The sequence below is a fragment of the Aristolochia californica genome, unplaced genomic scaffold (assembly GCF_029961685.1).
Source record: "Aristolochia californica isolate CCGP_79_NKW_82.1479 unplaced genomic scaffold, dmAriCali1.0.hap1 SCAF_8, whole genome shotgun sequence".
In the NCBI taxonomy this organism is placed as follows: domain Eukaryota; kingdom Viridiplantae; phylum Streptophyta; class Magnoliopsida; order Piperales; family Aristolochiaceae; genus Aristolochia; species Aristolochia californica.
The window spans coordinates 39030902-39058644 of NW_027182279.1; the positions used below are offsets into that span (position 1 = coordinate 39030902).

The 27743-nt window shown below is 38.6% G+C and overlaps 3 protein-coding genes and 1 pseudogene across 6 annotated transcripts; 2 read left to right on the forward strand and 2 right to left on the reverse strand.

The window, feature by feature from the left end:
* Positions 1 to 517: 517 nt before the first annotated feature.
* Positions 518 to 5439, reverse strand: LOC137938495 (UDP-N-acetylmuramoyl-L-alanyl-D-glutamate--2,6-diaminopimelate ligase MurE homolog, chloroplastic-like; annotated as a pseudogene).
* Positions 5440 to 5839: 400 nt separating this feature from the next.
* On the forward strand, positions 5840 to 9484 carry LOC137938496 (uncharacterized protein At3g49055-like; the record flags this gene model as incomplete). Its single annotated transcript, XM_068783447.1, has 5 exons — positions 5840 to 6529; positions 7569 to 7645; positions 8221 to 8332; positions 8425 to 8541; positions 8929 to 9484. Coding segments are annotated over 5 exons (1347 nt in total), but the record flags the coding sequence as incomplete, so codon positions are not given.
* Positions 9485 to 17290: 7806 nt separating this feature from the next.
* On the forward strand, positions 17291 to 21579 carry LOC137938919 (uncharacterized). Of its 2 annotated transcripts, none has more exons than XM_068784030.1 (7): positions 17291 to 17444; positions 18157 to 18245; positions 18323 to 19751; positions 19841 to 19980; positions 20134 to 20323; positions 20424 to 21094; positions 21236 to 21579. In XM_068784030.1, the coding sequence occupies exons 1-6, from the start codon at positions 17291 to 17293 to the stop codon at positions 21005 to 21007; spliced, it is 2586 nt and encodes an 861-aa protein (XP_068640131.1). In that variant the 3' UTR covers positions 21008 to 21094; positions 21236 to 21579. The 2 variants fall into 2 exon arrangements, with proteins under 2 accessions (XP_068640131.1, XP_068640132.1); XM_068784031.1 differs by having other exon boundaries at positions 19844 to 19980.
* LOC137938920 (uncharacterized) lies at positions 17367 to 27583 on the reverse strand. 3 transcript variants are annotated; one of them, XM_068784033.1, is made up of 5 exons: positions 27373 to 27583; positions 25300 to 25431; positions 24951 to 25030; positions 24581 to 24866; positions 17367 to 17458 (listed from the first exon to the last, which is right to left on the reverse strand). In XM_068784033.1, exons 2-4 carry the CDS (start codon positions 25363 to 25365, stop codon positions 24614 to 24616), a joined length of 399 nt encoding a protein of 132 aa, XP_068640134.1. In that variant the 5' UTR covers positions 25366 to 25431; positions 27373 to 27583; the 3' UTR covers positions 17367 to 17458; positions 24581 to 24613. The 3 variants fall into 3 exon arrangements, with proteins under 3 accessions (XP_068640134.1, XP_068640133.1, XP_068640135.1); XM_068784032.1 differs by lacking the exon at positions 17367 to 17458 and having other exon boundaries at positions 24414 to 24866; XM_068784034.1 differs by lacking the exons at positions 17367 to 17458; positions 27373 to 27583 and adding an exon at positions 26159 to 26173 and having other exon boundaries at positions 24414 to 24866.
* Between the last annotated feature and the right edge of the window lie 160 nt (positions 27584 to 27743).

Below are 27743 nucleotides of genomic sequence, written 5' to 3' on the forward strand. Positions count from 1 at the left end.
TAACACGAATGATGAAAGTTATATAAATGCTACAAGAGTATGATTTGTTGGGAGCAAAGTCTGTTAAGATGCCTGTGGAAGTAAATCATAGTTTTCACGAAGACAATAGTGAAACGCTCAAAGACAAGACTATGTATAAAATATTGGTAGTTAAATTGATTAATGCAACCGTAATTCAGTTAGACATCTCATTTGCTACAAAAGTGGTCAATTAGTTCACGAAAAACTGTACAAAGATTCATTTAGAGGTTGTTCAAAGAATATTGAGGATCCAAAGAATTCAGTTCATACCTCTCAATGAGTGCAAAATCAACACACTCTTCTTCCTCTCGCGCTTTTCTCTCTATCATCTTTCTTTCTTTCTTTCTTTCTTTCTTTTTCAACTTCTTACTTTGTTACACAAACACTATAAGTTTTGTAAACATATTAATCCCCTTTTCAAGTTTTGTCCAGCCAGCTTCACTCAGCCAAAAGTTTCCATTTCATCCATGCATACATAATTGTAAAAGAAACAATGTAGTGAAAACCTAGATTTCTTTATTTACTCATGATCATGGTATTTGTACATGGTGAAGTAATAAAATTTGTGACAGGTTCCACCCCTGTTTTCTCTTCTAAAGCCACCTGAGTTTAAACCCATCGATGACCAAAAAAACCATCATGCTGCACAGAAATATTACAAATTAGATCGGCCATAGCCCGAAAAACAACTGGAAGACTGTAACATGTCAACATGAGATACTCGGGAGTTCATATGGATCACAGTTCATGCAAAGAGTTCTCAGGCCAAAATGTAAGGATCAGAGGCAAATGGATGAATGGAAGAAGAGCTGCAAGCCGTCTTTATAGCACTACTGGGACCTGATTGTGCAAACTGTCTCATGCCTGATCGGTCTATAGATTTGGGTTCCTTAACATGTCTCACAAACGTTAATGACTCTCTGGTAACCTGCAGTCGTTTAGAGTGAAAAATGTGAGAAAAGCATCCCCTAAAATTCACAAGGATCATCTGTCAAAACTCAGAAGTGAATAATGTAAAGTAAATATGAATAATGGATGATGAGTGCTTCGAATTACAAGTCTGCAAACTTATAACCTTCTAAATGCAGAAGAACTAGTTAACCTATTAGAAATTATTCCCACTCAAACTCAAGGCTGTACCACGATCACAAAAGTAACATGAAAAAGCTTCCTCAAAGTTCAAAATATTCAAGTTGCAGGGGTGCAAGATTATCTATAAAGCTCATCTACAATTCTATTTCATTTAAACCCATAGCAGCGCATCCTGGACAGAGGAAAAACAACAAAATATCCAACATGAACGCCCCTCCTGGGCTGAACAAGTGCAAGTTCACTCAAACTTTCTACCTGAAAGCTGGAATAGTCAACAACAAACACATGCCAAACACAGAATTTAATGATAGAAAGCAGATGACCACAGACAGAATGAACTTGTCTTACAGCCACGGAAATTCACTTGTGTCAATTCCAGCTTGATGAAGCTCATCAATATAATGCAATGCTTCTCGACACTCCTCCCTATCATCAAAGAACTCTTTCTTTTCAACTTCTAATTGAACAACAAATAAACAAACCCATGCTGTTACTGAAGAGGTTGGTTTAACTAGGAACTATTTTGTCAGGATCACCACCACATCCAAATACTTCATAAAAGCAAAGATAGTTAGATAAGATAAAATTCAATATCTTCTTCTTCTTTTTTGGAGAAAAAAACCATTTAACCTATTGATGGCCACAAATAGTGAAATTAGATAAATTGCTGCATTTAAAGAAAAAGCAATTAAGATAACTTAAGGTGTATCATCATTTTTCTTTCTTGGAAATGAACAAATGACAGGCGAAGGCCTGGTTAACATGTCACCACCATATTGATCACACTCTGTTGCAATCCTGTTTTCTTGCTAGATTTTTATAAGCTAGAGTAACTTGGGTTTAAAGTAGAGAAACCTGGTACCTTGAACAGAACTCTACTTGGCTGCATATAATTAGGGTTAGGGTTTTAGGGCTGGGGTTAAGGTAGGCTGGTGAGGGAGAATAGTGTAGAGGCTAGGATATGAGGAAGAGGACCTAGGGAAAGGTAAGAAGAGGTGGATCAAATGGACTCGTAGGTTTATGGAATGATGGGCTGGAGTGGCTCGGATGGAAAGGAGAGACGGGAGTGGAACTCATGAGTGAAGGGGGAGGCATACGTATAGCCTGAGGTTTAGTCAGAAATAGGAGGGGAAGGGTAGGTAGGCCAATGAAAGTAAATGACTAAGTTAAAATAAATAATGAAAGGAATAGAAAATAGTACGAAGGACTCCTAGCGTTGCTAGGGGTCATCCTCCTTGGGGAGCACTTGAGCTTGTGAGATTCGATACACTGAAAGGAACCCTTGAATGGGGGTGAGCTGCCTCACGTCCTTTTTATCGTTGGTTAAATGCCTAAGGTTAGCCAAAGCTAGGTAAAAGGGGTTTTGTATTGAAATTGGAAGATTGCAAGTCTTATAAAATTTATAGACTGGTGACTGGAACTGCAGCTCTCTTCTTTATGTGGGACTAACTGTTTTCACCTCTAGAAATTTATCTTTTATGACATTTTTTACCCCCAACTTAGTTGCCGCCCTTTTCTAAATCTTTCACTGGACATTTCTGCCTTTGATGAGTTGGTGCCTCCTCTTCTAGAGTCTTCTTTGACTCTTCTACCTCTACATAGTTGGTGCCACTTCTCTAGGGTACTTTCTAATAGTTTTTCTCCTCTTGATTAGAGTCACTTGTCTCCTCCTCCTCGTTGGCCTTCACATCCCGTAGATGTGTATTTTAAGACTCGATCCTATTGGGCACAACCAAGGGCTTAGATCTCTTATTCTCCTATCTATCTCTCGCGACCAACATGACCTCTCTCTAGACACATTAACATGGGGTTGCAACACACTCATGGGCCACAGGCAAAGATTAAAAAATTAAGCTGTTGACCAGAGCATACTCAAGTCAGATAATACAATAGCCTAATCTCCAATCAACTTTTGCTAGTGCCAAATGTTGGTAAAATCCATCTGTAGAAAACAAATTGGATGGTGAAGAAAGAGAAGTACTACACCTGGCCTTATTAACTCATAGTGTTAGTGGAGGACAATAAGGATTGCTGTGCTAGTTTTATGACATTGTCTTGCTCATTATTCAAATTGTATCATGTAGATAAAAATTCCCATGGAGAGATTAGGTTGTTATTTCCTCCCTTAATGATACAGTTTACTTATTTGGCAAAAATGTAATAGAAAAGAGAAAAATCAGAAGCATTATATATTCGTACCTGTAATAATTCTTCGAGGTTTTAGTTCCCTAAGGGTGTCTAGAAGCCTAGATAAAGCATCAGGAGTATGAGCATAATCCACAATCACAGAAAAAGCCGGCTCCTCATCAATCAATTCACACCTTCCTGGGACCCCATCCACCTCTTCGACACCTCAAACAATATCCTCCAGTGGAGCACTCACAGCAATTCCAACAGCCACTGAAGCAAGAATGTTGTAAATATTATGCCTCCCAAGCAACCTAGATGATAACTCCAATACCCCTTTTGGCATCTTAACCAATACTCGAGTCTCAAACAATGAAAGCTCGAATTTTAATGGGTATACATCAGCATTTTTATTCTCAAGAGCATATGTAACCACTGGCACATCAGGGTTACCCTGTGCCAAAAAGAAGGGTGCATGCGGGTCATCAATGTTTGCAATCTTTCGGAGCCTCTCAGGATCCACCATTCTTGCAAACAACTTTGCCTTTGAATCTCTGTAGTCCTCCAAGTTTTATGAAAATCTAAGCGGTCTTGCGTTCAATTTTTAAAAACAGCGATAATAAAAAATCAATAGCTTCACAACTGCCTAGTGCAAGACCTTGAGAAGTTGCCTCCATGACAACTGCCTCAGTTCCATTATGTAACATCTTGGCCAACAATTTTTGGACCATAACTGCATCAGGAGTGGGTTGTGGTGCATCAGACACGGTCTGCGATGATGTGTCTAGTTGATTATCACCATGGATGTATGATGTCACAGTACTTAACATTCCAGTCCTCAAAGCCAGTGCTTCATACATACTCCTCACCAAATAAGAGGTAGTAGTCTTCCCATTTGTGCCCGTGACGCCAATTACAGACATATTTCTCGATGGGTGCTGATAAAATGTAGCAGCTAAAATCGGAAGAACTGAATTAGTGTCTTCTACTATAACCAAAGCTTTACATCCAAGGGTTTCATCTATATTTATCTCCTTGTTTGCTACTGTTAAAGTCCTAGGCAAGAGTACTTCCCAGGAGGTCACCCATCCTAGAATTACTTTTGCCCAAACTAGCTTAACTTCGGAGTTCTGAGTCAGATACCTAGCCAATACAACCCGAAAAGACTAACCGTTTAAGATGCAGAAAGCCAAGTACCTAACTCAGACTACAAACTCTAACAAGAGTAGACGGAACCACTCTGACACCCACCCCGCCCATTCTGGAGCTGCTTCTCACGGGATACGAACGCGGGCCGTGGCGTGCCTAGCTCTGATACCATGTTAAAATCCTAGGTAAGAGTACTTCCCAGGAGGTCACCCATCCTAGAATTACTCTCACCCAGGCTCGCTTAACTTCGGAGTTTTGAGTCAGATACCTAGCCAATACAACCCGAAAAGACTAACCATTTAAGGTGCGGAAAGCCAAGTACCTAACTCAAACCACAAACTCTAAAACAGGGCCCTGCATCAGAAAATTTAACGAGGTCATCTTCCTCGTTTGCTTCCTCAGACACCACAGTAAGACCCTGAAGCTCGTCAAAAGTTCACGACTTCCTCCGGCGAAAGCTCCTCAATTCCTTCAGGAAGCTCCGGCTCCTTCTTGGGATTTAGCTCCAGCAAACCTTGCTGGACAAATTCCTGCCGTTTGAGAGTGATTGCCTTATCAATCTCCCCAAAGAGATCATCCCCACTAGAAGACTCGTGGCCCACGGAACTGGGATTCTGGGCGGCGTCCTGTTCAGTAGAAAGCGCGGAGAGGAAGACGAACTGATCCTTCTTGAACTGCTCTTCTTCGAGCTTCCGCGCCCGTGCGGCCCTGTGCTGTATTTGGTTGAACTTCGAGCCGCCGTGATCAGAGTCTTCAGCAGCTTCCGGTGGGTCGTCATCAGAAGGTGAGATGTAGAACTTCCCGTCGGGACCGATAGCTGTGGGCACCGAGAGAGGGAAGAGGCGAAGTTGGGGGATGAAGTTGGGTCCAGAGATAAATGGAGCTGGCAGGAGAATAACGGGAATGCCATCATAGTCCAAGTATCCAAATTACAATTTACCAATAAGGTTACCTCAACTTGAAATTCTAATAAGCTTCTCACAGTATTACCTGTGAGCGTATTTCGTTGAACCTGCCTCTCCTATTGACCGTTACGTTCCCGCGCAACATTACCTTTCTTCCCCTTTGACACCTCGTTCTGACTGGTAGCTGAGGATCCTTTCTTCTTCTCCCTGTCCTACTTTTTTTCGTTTCCCTCTTTCTTCTTCACATCTGAAACTGTACCAATGAATGAATCGAAAGCATGGAGGATGCTGCAGTTGCATCCGTCGATCCAGTTAACAGCAACGATCTCCCCTCCGACTGCAGCCCTCCCGATGATCTTCACGGTTCACTCGAAAATAGACCTCTTTTGACCGATTTGAAGGTTCTTGAGATCTCGTATCAATATCTCCAGTCAAAATGTGAAGGTCTGGAGGAAGGTCTAGTTGTCCTCCAGCGGGAAAGAGATGATGCCCAGAAGCAGAACCTCCCGTCTTGTTCAAGCACTTGAAGAGGTATCAAATGAGAGAGACAATCTAATTTGAATATTGGAGTGTTTAAAGAAAGAGAGGATGAGTTGAGCAGACAGAGGGATGATGAAATTAGGGATAAATTACGTCTGGAAGGTGAGCTTCAAGTTGCAAAAGACAGGATTTGGGGGCTGCGCGAACAAAAGAATCAGAAATTGGAGGCTTTGTTTCGGGGTTGTCATTCAATCAAATCTGTGAAAGATTGTTTGGCGCGAATTGGAGAAGTAATTGTTGAGGAGAAGTCAGAGAATTTTGCAACTGAAACTGAAGCAGATGAGCATCTGAGTGTAGATGATGAAGCAGAGAAGCTTCTGAATGAAATTAGGATTGTTCATGGACTCTCAAAGAAAACTGAGGAGCGGATATATGAGTATGAAGAGAGGAAGAAAAAGGAGAAGAAGAAGCTGGAGAATAGTGTGGCGAGCTTGACAGAGGAGAACAGAGACATAAGTAGCTTGCTTAGAATAGCCCTTGTAGAAAAAGAAACGGTGGAAAAACAGTTGAATAGATTAAAAGGAGGTGGCGAGCAGAAAAGAGTGGCATTACTGCAGTTTGCAGAGAAGGGGTTGCAGAAGGTGGGTTTTGGGTTCATGGTGGGTGCTTCAACTGGTGATTCAGCTGGCATTTCTAGCTCAAATGCTGGGCCAATATCAGACAGCAATGAGTGTGAGCAGGAAGTTATTACCCTGGTATTTGCTTCCTGCACTTTTTAGTTTGCTTCTTTGATTTCACGACTGGATGCATGATGATTTCCCAAATGAAAACTTTGAAATTCAATTGGGTGTGAATTACAAGGAAGTAATTACCCTGGTATTTCCTTCCTGCACTTTTTAATTTGCTGCTTTGATTTCAAGACTGGATGCATGATGATGTCTCAAATTAGAACTTTGAAATTCAATTGGGTCTAAATGACAAATGGTATAATCTGCATTGTAGGGATGGTAACGGCTCAGGTCGGACTTGGGTTTCCTGAAATCTGACTTTACCCCACTGCCCCAATGTCCCACCTCATCCTCCAGAACCCCAATGTGGCTCCCCCTCCTCTTTTTGTCTACTCTCTATTGCAAAGAGGAGATGGGAACGAAGGGTGCCTTCCCTTCCTTCTGCATCCTCTGTCACAATGTAGAGAGACCAAAAATGGGAGGACCTTTCCCCTTCCCTCCTTGTATATCTCCCCGTCTGTCTCCACATAATAAGGAGATAGACAAGGAGGGAGGGGAGCAGCCCCCCTCCCTTTTCAACATGTGAGGCAGGACTGGCTGACCTGTCCTTAGCCCCAAAGCTGGTAGGGTGTTTTGCCTAATCGCCGTTTCTACCCCACAGGGTGTAGGATGGTCTCTTTGTCTCTGTTTTAAATGAGACGGATCAGGACAGGTTCCCCATTTAACCTATCCAGTTGTTATCCTACTGCTGTTACATTAAATCCTCAAAATGGCCAAAATCATTCTATTTTATGCAAAAGGAAAGTCAAAATGACCTGTTTGAATTTGCAGAAATAAGCCTTGTCTTAAAGCCTCCAACACAAACAGTTCATGCTGGGAAATCTGCTACATTGACAATAAGTTTCTCATTTTACCACATAGACTCATTTTTTTCACAAGTCATAGATAGCTTTACAAAAGGAAGAATTATCATTTCAAGTTTGATGGACTTTCCAGCTTTAAGTTACTGTATTCCCAATATAAATATCTGTGTGACCTTTGAGGTTTGCTGTGGCTGTGATGCCAGGCTTCAACTGTGGAGAAGATTATGAAGAACCTGCGGTTTGAGATTTCCCAATTAAAACAATCATTGGAGGATTCTAGGTAGTTTTTTTTTTTTTGTAATCTCCATCTTAATATCAGTTCAAGAGATGAGTTTGTGATCACAACAACACCTCCAACAACGTTTAGAATGCAATTTTTTATTTGAAGCATGGTATAATATTATTTTCTTAGTTTTTTAACTTAAAACATCTGAAATTTTAAACTAAATGCATAAATTGAGAATAAAAAGATACAGTGTTTATCACTTGGGAAGAGGTCTCTTTACTTTGACTACAATTTAGGATGAGCATGAACTCAACTTTGAAATGGTATTAGAGCTTGTACCTGTATGTGAACCTCCTCAAATTATACACATGTAAGAAACGAAGAAGACACACATGTAATGGAGAGCATTAGAGCAATTTGACATTAATTCAGGATCCTGTGTTGATTAGGAGGAGATCTCCTGAGTTTATCAGACTGACCTTTGTACATCTGCTTCATTTGCTCCCTAAGACTTTTAAATGCTGTTTGAAGTTCATTCATATTATGTGATGGTTTAGCAGAGATAATAAATCACACATGCTTTTAAGCACCCGGAGTTAAAGTTTCTGTAATTTCAATGCCCATGCTAGGTCAGAAAGCGAGCGCCTGCAGAGTCTTGCAGAGAAACAGGCTGAGAAAATTGCAGAAAACACGCTTTACATGAAAGATCTAGAAGAAAGGGAGGTTCTGCTAACCCAAAATGTAAATTTGCTTTCTATTTAGTGAAGACAACTCGAGGACTTCTTAAAGATGTACCAGCTCTAATTTCTGGCATTAATTTCCTTTTTTTTAAGGTTGAAGAGCTGATGACAGAACTAACTGAAGCAGAGGAAGATGTCACAAGGTGGAGGGAAGCTTGTGAAGTAGAGGTGGAAGCTGGTAAGACAGCCATTGAAGAGCGTGATAAAGAGGTATATTTCTGATCTTATTTCTCTATTTGTTTTTGCATAGAGTAAGGTACTTTTTGCATAAATATCTGCCCAAAATCCTAGACTCAGTGAATATATTATGTGTTTTGTAATGTCCATTACATGGCTTTAACGTTCAATCTAGCTTTGAGGTGTAATTTAATGTCCCTTCCTGAGAAGTTTTGTGTTTTGACATGGGTAAGACGTCTCAGAACATCAAGACGCCCACCCCTGGTTATGATGCCTGTTACAGAGCATACCCTAATGAATTAATGAGATAGTGAATTTTATCTAATGCCCACCCAACTCTATAGTATAAAATGACCAAAACAATGCTTAAAAAGCTAGATAACCATGAGCTTTTGTATAAGTAATTTTCTCCCTTACCAGGTAGCAGCCCTCCAGCAAGAGTTGGACAATGCAAGGGCTTCCATTAACAGCCTGGCCAACAAGCTGAAGCTGAAAGAAGAGCTAGCATCTGCCGCAGTGGCCGCTCAAGAGGCCGCTGAGAGATCTCTCCGGCTCGTTGACAGCAGATGCGCAGGCTTCCGGGATCGGATAGAGGAGTTAACGAGACAGTTGGAGGAAACCGAGAGCAAGGGCGAGCGCAGCTGTCGCCGACGGGTGCGACATGTCTGCTGGCCATGGCGAGCCTTGCGTCGCAGTCCGGCTGCCAGACGTAGTTTACGTGTAACGAGACATGGACCGGAGATGGAAGCCCTGCTGCATTTCAATGTTTGAACTGGTAACTCAATTCACTTTCACTCCCTAGTACGCTCGCTCTGCTCTCACCCTATGCTCGCTTCTCTTCTCCCCTTTGATACTACACTTTCCATTACACATTGTGTTACAGAGGTAATATATGTAAGCACCATTCCTTTTCGTTGAATATGGATGTAGTTGAAGGGTAAAGCTGTTAAAATTCAAATTAAGGAACTCGCTTAATAGAACCAGACCATTATTTTTTGCAATCGTAAAATTATGGGTCTAAAATTCTATGGATTATCCACCATTATCCAAAAAAAACTAAAGGTCATTTTCTTGAGTTTGCCACTAAGTGTTTGATTACTCTCTTTCTTGGCCTTAAGCTTCGCCAACTACCGATGGACTATTTATCAATCAGCTCAAATATACACATATCTTTACTCGAGTTCAATTACTTGATAGCAAATTTGTTTATACGCCTATGGTCATTTCCTAGCATATGTCCGTTGATGGTTCTCTATTTTTGTATCCCATTTTTTACATGTCTTTCATTGGCGTATTTCAATAGTTAACCATCACGTGCCTTGATATTGCCCATGTGGTCAACTCTGTTATCCAGTTCCTGCATTCTCCTACTGAAGATCATTTTCTTGTTGTTAAGCGTATTCTTCGCTATGTCAGAGGCACCATTCACTTTAGTTTTACCTTTCACCCATCTGCTACTCTTGGTGCTCTAGTTGTTTACTCTGATTCTGATTGGGCAAGATGTCCTGACACTCGTCGCTCTACCTCTGGTTACTCCATTTGTCTTGGAAACAATTTGATTTCTTTGAGTGCTAAAAAGTAACATATTGTATCATGTTCTAGCTGTGAATCTCAGTATCATACTCTTGCGCACACTGTAGTTGAAGTTTTTTGGCTTACACATCTTCTTTGCAATTTATATGTTCCTATTATATAGCAACCTCTTCTCTTAATGTGACAACAAAAGTGCAATCTTCTTCTTACTTTCAATCTAATTTTATACAAACGAGTCAAACATGTTGAATTGGATTATTATTTCCTTCGAGAATTTGTTGTTGCTAACAAACTTCACACATAGCATGCACCATTTCACTTGGTCGACATTTTCACCAAAAATATTTCACGTCATCTTTTTGAATTTTTTCGCTTCAAGTTTTACGTCTGTTCCAATCCGACGCTCAGCTTGCAGGGGGTATGAAGGATATCCCGTCGTAACAGAAGCCCGAAGATTAGACTTCCATTATCGGAATCAGAGGCAGAAAAACCCGATTACCCTTGTAATTTTTTTATATAAATTCAATGTAAATTTTCACCATCAATTCATGGTGATTACAAAGATTTTAATCAAATATTACATAGGGAACTTTAATTTTCCAAAATATCAAACCTGAATCAACCTGAAATTCTATGTGAAAACGCCTAACACAAGAGTAGAACCTAATCTCTCCAGTTTTCGAAGTAGAGGGTGCTATCATGATGCCGAGCTCATGGCTACACCTTTTTATAAAACGGATTATTCTGATCCAGTTCTGACATTAGGCTCGCCCCCATTCTGGTTCGCAGATGGTCTGCAAAGGCTCTGCTCATTTCACTGAAACTCATGGCCTCTCCCTCGGCTTTATTAATTATCTTATGTATTTTTATTAATATATTAAATTAATAATTTAATAGTGATAATTATTTTTGTTTAATTATTTATTTTTTATAATTAATTAAATTAATAACTTTTAATTTTGTGGATATATAATATTAATTTATACTACTTATGTTTTTAATAAAATAATATATTTATTTAATTTATTATATTCTGTTATTTTGTTTATTTTTTATTTATCTATTTTTTAATTAATTAGTGCACCAGTTAATTTTCATACATAATTATTATATTAGTTTAAACTAAACTACAATTTATCTTAATTTATTAATAAAAATTTTTATTTAATTAATTATATTATTTTAATATTCACTTTCTCTCACTTTTTGGTTTTTTACATAGATGCCACCGGAAATGATGGTGTCTAAAGTTGCTCCTTCTTTAGCACAACAGACAGTACAGCGCACGCGCCCACTTCCCTTCAGAGGCGCGCAAAGCTGCCGTATTGGATTGGATCCCAAGTTTCCTCCCCGCAGCTTTTTATCCCACGCTCCTTTACAACTCACGGCGATCTTCCATCATCTTTTTGGCAAAAGTCCGGCAACCCTCCGCCCCCACAGACGCCTCTGGTGGACTCGGAATTTGATTCCAGAAACCCTATCCATGGACTCTGAGCGATATTTCCCACCTTCGCAGGCTGGCAGTGGCACCACCCTTCACTATGTCGGTTCCATGAAATTAATAAGAATTAATCGATTTTGGTGAGATTTTGATCTGTGTAAAGCAGACGGTGTTAAATGATTTTTGAGCGATTGATCATCTCTTGCAGAATATCAGGTGAGTTTTCTCAAATTTAATTATACGATTTTTTTTTCAAAATATTAATATTTTTTAATTAAATGTATAATATTATATATAATTTTTTGTTTTAGATCCGGTACGAAAAACCATTTCGTGCGAAACTCTCTGCCATCTGATCATGAACAACGACTGAAATAGTGTATCTCATGTTAGGTCATGTTTGCGGGTGAAACGGTGCATTACAGGCGAGGGGGATTTAGGGTTTAGGGTTTAGGGTTAAGGGATACTTGTTCTTTACCACCTATTACTCACTCTTTCCTTCGCTCTAAATGCAGTTCCCCTTGCCCTCTTTCTCCCTTCTCTTCGAATATTTGACCCTTTTAAATAATTTTTTTAATTCTAAATATTAAACAAAAAAATTAATTTTATTTCCTTTTTGTAGTCAAAGTCTTTCTTATTAGGTTACAAAGATCTATTTTCTATACATGGTCTATGAGGATCCTTCAACCATCATTTTGTGATGTCCACGTGTCAACAACCCATTACTCCAATTTTATCATCTTCCCAAAGTGATAATAAAATCCAATTATCATCACTTCAAAAGAAAGTGAGATTATGAAACCATTTGAATGATTTAAGGGGGAAGGGGGGAGTGACTTTTTTAGTGATTAATGAGAAAAATAAGTGTAAATCTTATCTTAAGATAACCCCATGAGACAAAATGAGTGGTAGATCTAATCTTAGTTTATATCGGTTTTGGGTTTTGGAATCAAAGGATCTTCTCTATCTTTGGATTGCAATTATGATTATCATTGTCAAATGAATTGTGGTTGAGAGTCCTGGGTGCATCTTCTGTTCAATGTATTTTTTATGTTTATAATTTTGTAACTAATTTCATTTTTCACCAAACAAACAACTAATCTAAATTTCATCAGAGAGATTAGGTGAGATGTTGGGCATTGAATTGACTAAAGGTCCCATTTTTTTATTTTTTTTTTGCTTAGTTGTGTAGAGACCAACAATTGAAAAAAATAGGGGGAGAAAGTGAAGTTTTTTAGGAGAAAGATGAGGTAAGGGCCATCATGTTCAGGATGGTGTAGGAAGAAGTGGAAGCAAATGGGAATGAGTGCTCCCACCATATCTCTTCTTTTGTGTCTTTAGGGGAAAGTTGTAGGTGGGATGGCCATTAAAAAGTGGATGAAAGGAGGCTGAATTGGACCTTAGTTTCTAAGGTGTGGTGTTGTAGAGTGCCACATGATTGTGGGTCCTTTTGCACTTATGTGAGTCCTGACATTTTACTACCTTGGATGGAAACTGTCTTTTAATGTCACCACCCCCTATTGACACTCTAGGGATTTTATGTAACAATCTTAAGGTGTTGTATCTGTAAGAGACATCTATTCATATGGGTCCTATATGAATTAAAGATTCAACGGTTTTTAGATTTTTTTGTGATTGTTGTAAGTGATTGAAGGTATCGTAGATGAACAGAGAAATTCCTCTATTGTATGACAAATAAATATTTTTCTTTCTGTTTTTCTTTCTTTATGGACAGTCTAGAGGGTTGTTATGTCTTACTATAGTTATAAGAAACCGACAGTGCAATGGATAAACGGAGAAATGTCATTTGCTCCTCAAAAGTTTAAACACAGGAATTTAGCTTGGATTTCAGGATCAAAACAGCTAAAAGCCCCCCAATACCTTCAAAAGTAAGTTTCCCAAGTGGTCCAAAGATTGAATATGAGAATAGGTTGAGTTTGGTAATCTAATCATGCAAACTGCTTCCATATGTAAATTGCATGCCAAGTGATGGTGATATCTTACCAACAGCTTTCATCACTTTCTCAATGTCATTTGCTCCTCTCATGCATATAACAACTAAGCTTTGTAGAAGAAGACAAGAAGAGGAATACAAATGGTTGGTGACCACCTTGTTTTTATAATAACCACTTTAGATGGATTAGTCGGTATAAGATAATGAAATCTTCTTCCCTCAATCATATGGCAGGACACTCCTGTCGATAATGAGATTGAAGACATTAAATATAATCGTGATTCCTTAATTGAAGATTATTTTCGGCTTTCGCTTTCTTAAACCATTTTTATATCTTTTTGAGGAGACTGCAAGGACTACAAAGTTGTCACTATATGTTCTTTCATTAAACTAAACTACATCTTATTTTTGCATTAACAATGTGTTTGTAAAGTATTGCAAGGGGGACCAAACCAAGACTGAACCCGGTTTGCTTGGCTACATGTCGATAGTGAATTAAAAGAGAAATAAAATAGGTTTTTATTACATAATTTTTTTATTAATAGAATTAATAAATTTTGACGAAAAGATTATTTTTCTTTTGACTAAATTTTGGTTAAATTTTTGTTTTTATCGATTTTCTTGTATTTTTATCTCTTATATTTATTTTTTCGTAGTTTCTAGTAATAAAAAATTATATTTTTTATTTTTTATGTGATAAAATAAATTAGAGGAAATAGCTTGCATTCCTTAGAACAGGCAAAAACACTACATCTTTTATCAAACAAAATATTATTCATTCTCACTATTTCAAAAAAAAATTATTTCCTAAATAGACCACATTAGAAAATAAACACATCCTCTTAATTAACATTAAGTGAACTACATTAGATTTAAATATATGAATTATTTTTTTATTTTTATACGCTTCAAGCAAAATATTTTATTTAAAAAATTTATCGATTATCTGCTATTCGAACTAATAAAGGGAAATTTATTTTTTCCCTTTTGAAAACAAAGGAAAAAATAAATTTAGCCCTAAACCCACATATTAAAATGCAAAAAAATTACGAATTGATTATCGTATAAATATATAAAAATTATTAAACAAAAGAATCGATTATAATTCATGAGACCATAAACACATCCAATTTACTTGATAAAAGCATTTAAAAATATTTTTTCACTAAAATGAGTCTACTTTATGCTTAATTAGTGTATTAATAATTTTCTTTATTTATTAGTAATTAATACGCTCTATACACACAAAGGACCAAACCGGTCCAAGATTCATCTGAACCCGGCCGGACCGAGGAAGAGTTTTACATATTTGCCACTACTCGCCTTCTCTCCACTCTCGGTCCACAACCGAAAACATACGAAAAGGAGCAGAAAAGCGAAGCGCCCACCATCTGGCGATGGTCGAATTGCAGAGGGAAAAGAAGAAGAAGAAGAAGAAGAAGAAGAAAATAATGGAAATTCCCCAAACTTTCCTTCTACCGAAAGCGTCTTCTCTGTGGGGACCTTCGATTATGCTCCATTCTGATATCGCTTCCACGCCAAAAAGCACACGGAATTCCTTCTCCCCTGCTTTTACTTTTCTCCCAAACCTTCCTTCGTTCGCCTTCCTTTACCCTTCTTCCCTCCTCTTTAATGGCAGCCGCGTCGTTTCCGTAGACACGGTTTCGGGGTTTCGAATTCTTGGTCGAATCTGAAGAGGGCAGCGTTTGGGGGGTTCCTTGCAGTCATGAGTTGTGATCGACGCAGGAATTTGATTTTGATCAGTTTTCTTCTGAATTCTCCTTGTTTTTTTGGTACGGATGCGTAATGATTTCTGGGTCTTGTTTTCTGTGAGACCGAAGGGATTTCTTCTCTTTCTTTTCTATTTCTTCTCCCTTCTTTCTCCGGTTTCCCTCGCTCTCTTACTTTAAACAGTAGCCTGAGTTTCATAAAACCTATCACAGGGGAGAATATTCATTGAAGTAGTGATACAGAGTTTCTGCATTTCTGCATGTGCCCTAGTTGGATCCTGTTTCCGAGAATTTGGTTGCAGCGAGAGGTTGAGTTGGAAGAATCGACGAAGTAAAAGACGAATTCATCGATTCGTTCGCTGTTCGCCGGATCGCAGTAACGATATCTCCTAAGAATTATCGATCACCCAGTATGTTCAGAATTTTGGTCCAGCAGAATTTTACAGTCAGGAGTTGCCCAATCAAATTTACCCACAAAGCCTCGACCTCAACGATTTGAATGTAGGGAAAGGGATGAAACAGCTCGTTTGAATTGTTTCAAAAATCAAAACAACCGATTTCTTCGCCGAAAAGAGAAAGAGAAAAAATCACGGCTCCTTTACTTTTCTCTCACTTCGGAAAACTTGTTTAGAATCTGCTGCTCGGAAGATTTCTGAGAAACGACGAACTCCTTTGAAGACTGAAGTACAAACAAGTTCAGGTACGAATTCCGTCTACGTTTTCTTCACTATTTCTTGTCTCATTTGGTCTCTCTCGTTCTCTCGATACTCTCCGTGTCTGATGTGGGAGCTAACTCGGTGACTCAGTACCTACTCAATATCTAAGCTCGGTCGAGATGTTGTTAACAACTAGGACTCTTTTGCCCTTTTCTTCGTGTGGAAAGTCTAAGTGTTGTTGAACCATCTGGGCCATCCATCCGGGATCATCGCGTGAAGTGTCGCTTAACCACCGTTGGATCAGACCCGACCGAAGGAATATGGATCGTAGTGGATCAGGGCCCACTGGTCATAGTTGACGGACTATGGTTGGCCCAATCACCGACCAGCACTCATTGTGGTTCCTCCGGTGATCAATGGGCTACAAGGCACTGGATACCTAGTGTGCACGGCCCATTTTAGGACCTAAGTATCTAGTGGGCCAAGGGCATTTCAGGACGTGGTGCCTTATTAGGGTAGGGAATGGGATTAGGACCTCTGGGTCTGTTTGGAACCCTAGAAAAAAAAAGAAAATGAAAACGTGATGATTATTTTTTCCAAAAATAGTTAATAAAAATAAAAAAATGATCAAATTCTCCTTTTCACTAACTAGTTTTTGGGAAACCTCTACGATCTGTTTGGAACTCCTAAAAAAGGAAATAAAATAAAATAAAATTTTGACTATCTAAACCCTAAACCCTAAACCCAAAAATAAAATTTTGACTATTATTATTCCTAAAAATAGTTTATAAAATAAAATGATGATCAAATTCTCCTTTTGGGAATAATAATGATCAAATTCATATTTTTTTTATTTTCTTTCCTTTTCCATGGGGTTCCATCATATGATATAACACATTGTATCATATTTGTGTGAGGTAAAACCCATAAAAACAGAAAAGGAAACCCTGCAAAAGGATTGTTTCATGACATTTAATGTGGAATACCTCTCAACAAAAAAAAAAAAAAAAAATCTTGAATGAACAGACACACCCTCCTTACTCTGGTGACACTTGAACATAAAACCTCAGATTGGAAACCCCCCTATAACCATTGAGCAACTAAGGTAATGTAATGCCAACCCCAGTATAGGCAACACTGATTCTCACCATCTTGGGAGGTGTTCCAATAGAGCTAAATGGAAGAGTAAGATAATTTTCTTTGTTTGTTATCAGAGAAAATCCCAACTTCTCAACACTCTGGGATTCTAAGGCTATGGTGTATACTTCTGACTTTTGCAATTGCATTTCATATTGGAGAAGAGCAAGAACTATATTTTCTTAATAGATAGAAGAAAATAATAGTCTTCAGTTTTGTAGTTGTACCATCTTTTCAATTGCATAAGATGATTTTTACCTCACCACTTTAGTTGTATTTGCAGAAGCAGAGAAAGATCAATCTGGGAAAACTCAAAGCTCATTTGTTTACAATGGCAAAGAGGAGCCAGAAACGTGTTCCGCAAAGCGAAAGAAACCACTTGGGCTGCATATCAGGTTTGATTAGTATATTCGACTTCCGTCAAGGCCGCTCTACTAGAAGACTCATCTCTGATCGCCGGCGTGGGAATGGCAAACCACCTCTTGGTAAATATTCTTTCCTGAAAAAGAACTACTTGAGAATGGAAGATATAAAGAGACCTCTTATAATCTATCTAATAGCAAAAGAAAGATGCATTTAAGAAACATGACAATACAGTAAATTCAATCAGCTCTTTGTAAGATCAAATTTTCTTCTCTTCTTTTTATCTGATTTGAGCACAAAGCCATCATATGAAATACGTTAACATATGATGACCGTGTTGGATGAATAAACAGAAGGGTTTTTCTTAGCAAGTTTGTGCATTGTAGTGATATTTTCTTTCTCAACTGCTCGTGGATCCTTAAACCCAAAGGGTGATCAACTATCACAAACAAATGCAACAATGCTTTTCACCAAAAATAAATAGATAAGTAAAAAGAAAAAGCAGGACAAATAAGAGAAACCATAAGGACCTGTATGAGATGTGTTGGGTGAACCTAGTTTCATCCTAAAATAACTAGCCCACCCTCCCTTGTCCCCTTGTCCAGGCTTTACGATGATAGCCATGCCTCATGAATTATCTACCCTGATATACTGCATGCTTGTGTGGGTGGGTGTGGAGGTGGGTGTGTATATGTGGGTGGGTGTGGGTGTGGGTGTGGGTGTGTATGTGTGGGTGAGTGTGTTTTTGGAGAGCAGCATGCTTGTGTATTCTACATTAACATTGCTCTCTACTGTTGTCCGATGCTTTTGTTTCTCTATATTCCCCTCAAGTAGGTGTTGCTCTGCCAAGGGGTACACCCGATTGCCCAAATAGCTGTGATCAACACCATGCTGAAGAAGTAACAGGCATACATACTTTGATGGTAAGCTCCAATAAATGAAAATATCCAATTTCATTCTTCCCGGTTCATAAAATGACAATGAAAACTACTTGTCACAGGATCGTAGTGAGATCAGAAGAACGAACATAGAATTGGGCAAGACAAGTGTTAAGACCCTCATGGATGAAGAATTGACCAAAGTGCAGAAATCAAAGAACAGGTATCCTACTCCTGTGCTTGAGCAAATAAGACAGGACCTAGAAAAGCAACGCAGCCTTGAGAATAGCCTTAGGCAGGCTAACTGTAATCCAAGATTGGATTCTCATACAAGTAAGATTGATATTTTCCCGTTAGTTGAAGAATTGTGCCGCCATAATCCCAATGATCTAGATGTTGCAACTTACCAAAAGATAAAGCAACTAGGTGACAAGCATTCTACACTCAAAGAAATACTTGGTGAAGCCTTGGAGACTTTCCTAAACCAGAAATTTATTGAAGCAAGACAGCACAATGGGGATGGCATCCACCAATCAGATGACCTGGAGGATGCATTAGACTTGTCAAATTCAAACAAAGAATTGTTTGTAAAACTCTTACAGGATCCAGATTCCCCTCTAATGAAACATATTGAGGACTTACGGATTGCTCAGTCAGAGAAGCTCTCAAAGATTGAATCCTGTAAAGCATTTGCAGGACCTCAGTTCACAAACAAAGAGTGTCATTCAAGTGAAAAACAAGCACTTGAAAAACAAGATCAGTTTCAGAATCAGGGTAGGCATCATAAATTCTTCAGAAGAAAAGACAAATCGAGAGATAAAACTAAACCAAAGACAAGTGATGTCAATGGGGATACTTCTAACACAATAGTAATCCTGAAGCCCAGCCAAAGTCCTCAACAGTCCCACTTCTCGCTGGGAGATATTAAAAGGAAGTTACAAAGCACAATTGGAGAAAGCAGAAAGGAGGGGCATTGGATATTTAAGGACAAGATGACTCGCAAGTGCCAAACTTCAACTACTGAAACTGAAACTTCTAGTCGAACTGAAACAACTTCCAAAATTTCTAGAGGCTCCAAAACAAGAGAAAAGAGTGGAAAGACAAAAGAATTTATATCACAGCAAAAAGAATCCTCAATCTACAAAGAGGCTAAAAAGCACCTTGTGGATATGCTAAGTTTGGAAGACGAAACTGAGGACTTCACAGTTAGACAGGTACCTAAACCCTTGGAGAGAATCCTCACTTCAGCCGAATACTACATTTCATCCCCAAGATTCAGTCCAGGAAGGAGCAACAAGCCTAGTCCAATACCTGAACAGGCTAGTTCATCCCTGAAAGATAACTACTCTATGTGCACCACAGGACATATCAGTCCCGTCAAGAAAGAACATCCTTCGGACTATTCAAGTCCACCAAGGCAGGATGCAGAGGACAGCCATAAGCCTGTAGCGCAAGTGGAAAAACCCAATCCAATCTCAGAATTTGAAGGGATCATGGTAGATGGCACAACAGAACAGCACGAAAGTATGATGTATTTCTTCATTGCAGAAGGTATGGTTTTCTGTCTAGTAGTATGTTCTAACAAGAAGCAAAGGCATTTCTCAGTTCAAATAGTTTCTTACATGACCACATTGTTGTAGAAGACATGAAGATTGAGCAAAATAGCGAGGAAGTGCTCATGGAAGAGAATAAACTTTTAGATGGACCCAGAAAACTTCACAGCTTTGAGGAAATAGAAATAAAATTTTGTGAAGAGAACTCTGCAGAACATTCAACACAGGTATGTTTACTGTTTTTTCCTTTGAAATGGAGGTACCTTTATTGTTACTAGTAGTAGAAGTGTACCTCACTTTGGCAATGGCAATTGCTTTGCTCTGGACACTAAAATTAGATTGATTTGTTGTATGAGACCATTCACTCATATTCTGTGCAGGTCTATTCTGAAGAGAAGTCATATCTGCTATCTGTACCTGAGTCCTTCTCAGCAGGCTCAATTATCATCTACAACAATCAAACTGAAGATAGCATCTATGACAAGCCTGACCGGCCTAGTCCAGTTTCTGTTCTTGAACAACCTTTCTCAGATGACGATGTCAGTCCATCAGGCATAATAGCCCAACATGGTAACTTTCTGACTTAGTAGTGACAAACATCTATTTTGTTGGCTTTTTCTCCAGTAGTTTTAAATTGGAAACAACCAGATGATCTTGTGGGCATCCTCAGGTGAATCATCAATTCAACCAAGAAGAATCCATTTCGAAGAACATGAAGATTCTGCAGTGACTAGTTTAGATCAAGAAATCCGTCTACATACCAGTGCAAGGAACAATGATTCCAACTTCGAATATATAAAAAAGGTTATAGAAGCCTCAGGTCTGAGTTGTGATGAGTTAAAAGGGACATGCCCTTTCTCAGATCCACCACTAAATCCATCCTTGTTTGATGAAGTGGAAGCGCCCAATAGTCTATTTTCTGAAGACAAGAAGCTTCTTTTTTACTGTATCAATGAAGTTCTCACTGAGATTTATGAAAGATTTTTTGGTCATTCACCTTGGGTTTCATTTGTTAAAACAGAAACTCGGCCAATCCCTCAGGGAAAAAATATTCTACAGGAGGTCCTGGATGGTATTGATCACAATCCTCTTCCACCTGAACCATGTACGTTAGATCAAATTGTTGGGAAGGATATGGCAAAAGATAGGACATGGATGGATGTTCGACTCCATGCAGAAGAAATTGGTTTTGAGATGGAAGATGCCATACTTGACAAAATAATGGAAGAGACAATACTTGAGCTTTGGGATTAATTCTGATGCTAGAACCAAACTCATTATTCAATCTTACCCCAGATCTGCAAAAACTGAGACTTCAAACCAAGGGAACAGCATAACAGGGTAAGTTGGTGTATCTGTGATTTTATTTCTCATTATTTAGTGTATCCTTTGATATTTTTTATTATTATTCTTCCCACTCAATGCACAAAGAAAAAAGACAAGGGCTTCTAGCTGATGTTGTTTTTGACTGGTTATAAACAGGTGTTTGTCAAATACATAACCAGTTGCAGAAATGTGGTGGTGGATTCTAATTTCTTTTAACAACAGATCTTAATTCCACACTGGAGCTTGAAGTTTCAGTAGTCGAGCTCAGCAACTAAAGGCCATTCATCCAGCACTTCCATTGCTTGATCTTACCTCCAGTTGTCTTTCACTCTATGGTGTTGATTTTAACTAGAGATGTCTTGTTGATAAATTGTATACTGGCTTGCCATGTGTGAATAAGTTTGATGAGGAGAAAAAGAAGAAAAAAGAAAATGAGAAGAAGCAGTTTCCCTTTCACACTACAAGCACTCTATATCTAGTGAAAATAAAGAAATTTAAAAGTCCACGTTAACAATTCAGTAAATAACCTTATCTATTGAAAGTGAAGAAATTTAAAAGTCCTCGCATGCAATTCCAGAAGAATTCATGGGAGGATGTTTGTATGCCAAAAATATGGGAGGTTTAGGGATTCGGAAATCGAAGGATATGAACCAAGCCATGCTCTTAAAATGGATTTGGAAGTGCACCAATGTTTCTTCTAATCTTTGGAAGGAAATGGTATCTACGAAGATTGGTTGTCCTTCTCCTTGGTGGATTTCAGGAGGCAATCGGAGATGTTTATCTCCAATTTGGAGATCGTTATATCTACCTAACCCCAAGTTTTCTTCAGCCGTTAGATTCTATGTTGGTAACGGTAGAACTTTAAAGTTTTGGGAGGACTGGTGGACGGGTCAAGAGCCTTTACAACTCCTACTATCTTTGCAAAGGGAAATTTCGGTTGTTGATACTTTTGAAGAGAATGGTTTGAACTTACACCCTAGAAGGGGTTTCTCTGATACCGAGGCTCTGGAGGCAAGTAGGTTGATGGAATCTCTGCAATCCTGCAGACTGAGGCCTTTAACTGTTGACAAGATGATATGGTGGCCTAATAAAAGCGATCTTTTCATAGCCTTTAACTGTTGACAAGATGATATGGTGGCCTAATAAAAGCGATCTTTTCATAGTGTCCTCTGCTTACAACTTCAACAATGGTTGGCATACAAACCAAAGGGATCATGAGGTTCTTTTTTCATGGCGTCTCTACGCCCCACCAAAGATAAAAAAATTCGTTTGGAGTGCCTGTCATGGAAAGATTCTCACGGCAGACATGCTCAGAAGAAGAGGACACCCAGCTATTGACCCTCTCTGCCCTCTATGCAACACTGAGGTCGAATCAATCAATCACATTCTGCTTCATTGCTCTTTTTCGTGGAAGGTATGGACTTCCATCCTCAGTAAGATGGGGTTGCAATTCTGTACGTCAGCAGATCTGATTTCTTTTAGCAAGATGCTCATTGGCACTCCCCTCCATGGGCTTGGAAAGCTTTTGATATCCGCATGCACTGGTTTCATTCCGTGGGGGCTTTGGAATGAAAGTAACCGGAGGCATTTTGAGCCTATAAGTAATTATGCGATAAGGGTGGCTGATTGTGTGTCTGGTCAGATCTCTTCTTGGCTCCTTACAAAGAAGCATTTCTCCTCCTTTGCTGGTTTATCTATCCGCGATAATTGGAGCATTATTACAAAAATGCGGTGCGGAACCAAGACCCACCCGGTCATACAAGAATGGACCCCCAGAGCTTGGTTTCCTAAAGTTAAATTTTGATGGTTCTTCTCAGGTTAATCCCCGAATGACTGGTTTTGGGGGTGTTATCTCAAATTCCTCATGCAATCAGTGTTTGTCATATGCCGGTCCGCTAGGCATTGCTGCTCAATGATTGCTGCTCAATGACGGCTGAGATTCAAGGTCTTCTCAATGGGCTTCGCATTTTTCGAGACCATTATAGTGGTCCTCTTCACATTGAGGGGGACTCGAAGGTGGTAATTGGTTGGTGTGAAAAGGTGTCCTCACCACCATGGCAGCATTGGGATTCTTTACAGGAAATTCTTGAAATTGTTTCTCAATTTTCTTGTATTTGGTCTCACATTCCAAGATCTGCTAACTCGGTGGCAGATGTGCTTGCTAAGTCAGAAGCTTCCTTACAATCTCTTGTTGTTAGGGATTTGCTCCCCGTTTATTTGTAATTCTTTGTTTTTTTGTTAATATATACATCATTTTAAAAAAAAAAATCCAGAAGAACATACCTACTATAATCACCTATAATCAGAATAATTAATCTGATAAAACAAAAACAAAGGGTAAATTAATTAAGATAACAGAAATAGATCATTTCAGAAACCAAATACCTACAAATAACAATCAGTACCAACTCTTCCCCTTGTTGCATGCAAAAATACAGATGAGAGTTAAGATCTTCTGAATAACTATTCAGCACAGCTGACAAACATCACATTCATTTTTCAATGGAAAAAAATTAATCCTTAATTTCTTCCGGGAACATAAAAGAACTCTTTAGTTCTAATTAGTAGGAACTTTTGAAAGGCCGCAAAGTGTAGAGCCTGATGTTTGGAGATAGTACAAAGAGCCTATGGTCTGGAATGCAGACCAAAACGCCATGTGATGCAAATATATAAACAATATACGCACCATGAACCAGTATAATTTTATTTTATTTTTGGAAAACGCCTATGGTTTGAACAATATGAAGCTAGTTTACATGTTTAGAACCACGAAAGAGTTGAAAATATCTCTAGTTCCTAAAGCAGCAAGCAGTCAGATTGCTAAACAAACAGCAACGGAATTTGGTTCCCCCTCAATACACCCCTGGCAAAGGGGGATATCAGCAGAATATGAGCCAGCATATACAGAAGAAGTATCTGTTTCAGTGGAACTCTTAAACAACAGAGGCCCAGAATGCAAAAGATTATTAGACCTTCTTTATTTTCACAAACAGTTGGCAGGCAAAGCAGCTAAACTGTAGAGAGGAAAAAAATGAATGGTCAGCTTAAGTTAACACTTTTTGTACATTTTTTTGGTAGTCCAAGCATAGTTTAAGCATGTTGAGTATGGCATCTCTCTGGTTAACCAAAACAGCTTTGGAATTGTGATTTTTCAACTGGCCTATTGTTTCAAATTTCACTTGAAATAAGAATCTAACAAGCTTTCGTTCAACAGAAACTAGTTTGCCCTATTGCTACTTTTCACATGCGCACCACAGCCTAATGGAGATTGCATCAAATGTCTCTAGGTTTTTTATCATGTTTGAGAGAGAATATTATTTCCTCGTTCCACCTGTTTTATTGCATAACAAATCATGAAACTTTTGCACATGACAGAAGAGGGACCAATCTTTTTCGCCCGTAGCCAAAAACAAACTTAATTTAGTCCAATAGCAATATATACATGACTAGAACATATTAGTGAAATTTTGCAAAGAAATAAACACAAGGAACAAAACATGCCTCAGCAAAACATATATACTATGCAGTAGCAAGTCATTTTCTTTTCTTCTTGGCTTGCAAGGATGTAGATAGAGGCATTGCTCTTTTTTTGTTGAAGGATTTGGTTCTACTCTCAAGTTCATCTTCATCGCTGTCTTCAACTTTTTCCTCCGCTGGATTCAATTCTTCTAGGTTACTGGCAGCTCGCTTTTTGTGCGCATTAAATTTAGCTAGCAATTTCTTTCCAACAGGATCTACTGAAGATGCTACCTTAGACTGAGGCACAAATTTAGCACCCAGTCCCAGTCTGTACATGCAGGTTAAGCTATGCATTAGAAGACTGTAATCAGATGTTAACAGATTAACACCAAAGAAAGAAAAAAGAAGAAACCTAGCAGGCCGAGTCTCAAAATCCACTACATTCTGCTCATCAGTGGTTGATCCACTCATATTATTCACCCATGATTCAGCCTGCACAGAAACTGCAAAACTTAGATAATATTCAACTATTAAGAACACCATAATTATATCAAAAACAAGGAAATATCTGACTAGCAGTCGCCATTTAGCAGAAGTAGTTATACATCTTAGCCTGGGTTAAACTTGAACCAAAGACTTCACACTAATAAAAAATGAAAAAAAAAAAAAAAGAAGAAGAAGAAGAAGAATAGTACCCCATCTCTAACCCCTCATAATGGGAACATTCGCATAATAAATCAAGAAAGGACAAAGAGTCTTACCAATTTAAGAGCCTTATCCAATTTCACCAATTGAGGGCAAGGTTTAGATGGCGCCTCTGCACCCATTAGGTTCAGGAGGAAAAAGGATTATGATAATCTCCCGGGCGCACCAATCTCAGGACCGAGAACAATCTACAAAGAAAGTGAAAAACAAAACAAGAAAGCCAAGTAGGATAAGTTAGCTAAGATAATAACACAGTCCTCCACGAGAGAAAAATAAAACAATTTAAGCTTGTTTCATGCTCATGTACAGTCAGATGCAACCAAAAGGCAAAATGCTAAAACAAGAACGCTGAGACACCCAAAGGCCGGCAAAGACTGTCGAGGCTCTGTGTGTGTGCGCACCGTGCACAAGCCCAGTAGACACTTTTTTTTTAGGAAGCGTATGCAAATTTCATTAGATAGAGAAGAGAAAATATATCAATTAGCCACCCCAGCCCTGCTGGGCTCTATCACTACATTCTCGAGAGGATGACAATAAAATAAAAGGCATAGGGATCTATAGCCAAATTAATGCCTAACTCCCAATTCAGAAAGAGAGACACTCTGCCAGGCAAGACTATCAACCAACAAGTTGGCTGAGTAAGGGATATGATACCACGTAATAGCTGCTGGTATTCATATAGTCACAGCTCAACTCAGCCAGCCTCTAATAGTGGAAGGCAATTCATTTACTGTCATATCCTGGAGAAGGGTGCTGATCCCTCTTGGAGGCATCTACCCCAATGGAAGAAAGCCATTAGACAACCTCATAACCTTGTTAATTTAAACCTCCTAAACATGCCAATGCATGATCTTAAGCAAGATTTCTTCAGCATTAGAATTGCAGGAAACCAACACTAGTAGCAAGAGGTTTTACCTCTGATGAACTAGGACTTCCCCCATGTTAGCCTGCACCTGAATTCAAGTTCTTGAATTCAGGGTACGTAAATTAACTGGTTTAAATTTTGATGAAGTAAGAAAACATGGCACAGAACAAATCGCATGAAAGTTAGAAAAAAATGAATCACAGGAAAATCGAGAGCGTGAAAGACAGTTCTAAAACCCCAATTTTTGTTCTTAAAATACTCAAACATGTGAAAAGTCTAAACTTGCTTTTACTTTCCTAGATCCAAATTATGTCCTCTATGTTATCATAAAGAGAAGTGGTAAAATTATTCCCCAATACCTTCTAACCTAAAGATTCAAGCGCACAGGTTGGTGCTCGAATAAACATTCCAACCCCTCCATCTAACTCCAGAAAAGGCTAATATCCCAATTCACATCAAACATTATTTGAAGATAGGAATTAATCCAAATTGCATAGACAGGTGCAGGCCACAAGAACAAAGCCCAAATTTTTGAAGGAGTCATACTTTAGCTACTAGCCCTTCAATCAATTTATACATATACTTAATCATACAACTAAAACCCTAAGAGGATTCAGGAGCAAAAAGTAAAAAAGATCTACAAAATACAAATTCGAAAACCATTGTCCAAGTTTTCCCATGTTTCTCTTCTTTTAGAAGCTGAAAATAAATCGAGTACAGTTAACAAGAATGAAATTTATAGAGAAACAGAGCGAAACAGTAAGGATAAGAAGAAGTTAAAAGAAGAAAAGTTTAAAACATGTCAAAGTCAGAAGAAAATGAGAAAGAAGTTAAAAGAGGCTTATTACTTTGTACAGAGAGCAACCACTGCCGATGAGTTTACAAACGAAAAACAGAACGCATGATTTTACAAACGAAAAAAGGAAAACACAGAAACATAAATCACTGCTATACACACAAAAAATAAATAAACTCGCACTATGAGCTAAGCAGAGTTCAAATTTTCGTTAAGCATGAGCGAGCCTTATTACATCCACTCATACATGAAACCTCTAAACGCGAACGTGAAAAAAATAAAAGAACTAACAAAACCAACTGAAAATACAAGTTGAACTCCACAAAACGATACTCAAAATCAAAAGCTAAAAGTTGGAAGAAAAAAAAAAAACAAACCTAAGACAGAAAAAAAGGACGGGTATAACAATTAAAACCAGAAGTAGGAAAGTCGAGCACTTATATGTAAATTGCGAACCCAGATGCTTACGATTTATCGTATGCTAATCACGTAAAATAATGGGATTTGAGAAGAAAGAGGTAGCAGCCTGGCGAAGAGATCCGGTAGTGCGCTGTAACAGAAGACTCAACCAATACTATCGGTAGAGCAGAGAAGACCCCGAGTTGCACAGAGTCAGGGACAAAGGAAGACAGCGGCTCAAAGGGATGATGCCAAGCCTTTCTCAGTCCCTACTACGGCTGAAAACCTCAAACAATCTCCTCTGTTATCTAGGAGTCCTGAATTTATTTTTTTAAATTCCCCAATTTAAATTTTATAATATTTTTTTTAGATTTTAATAGTTAGTGGTCAGATTTTAAAATAATCAAATTTATTAAATACAGATTAAATTTAAAATATTT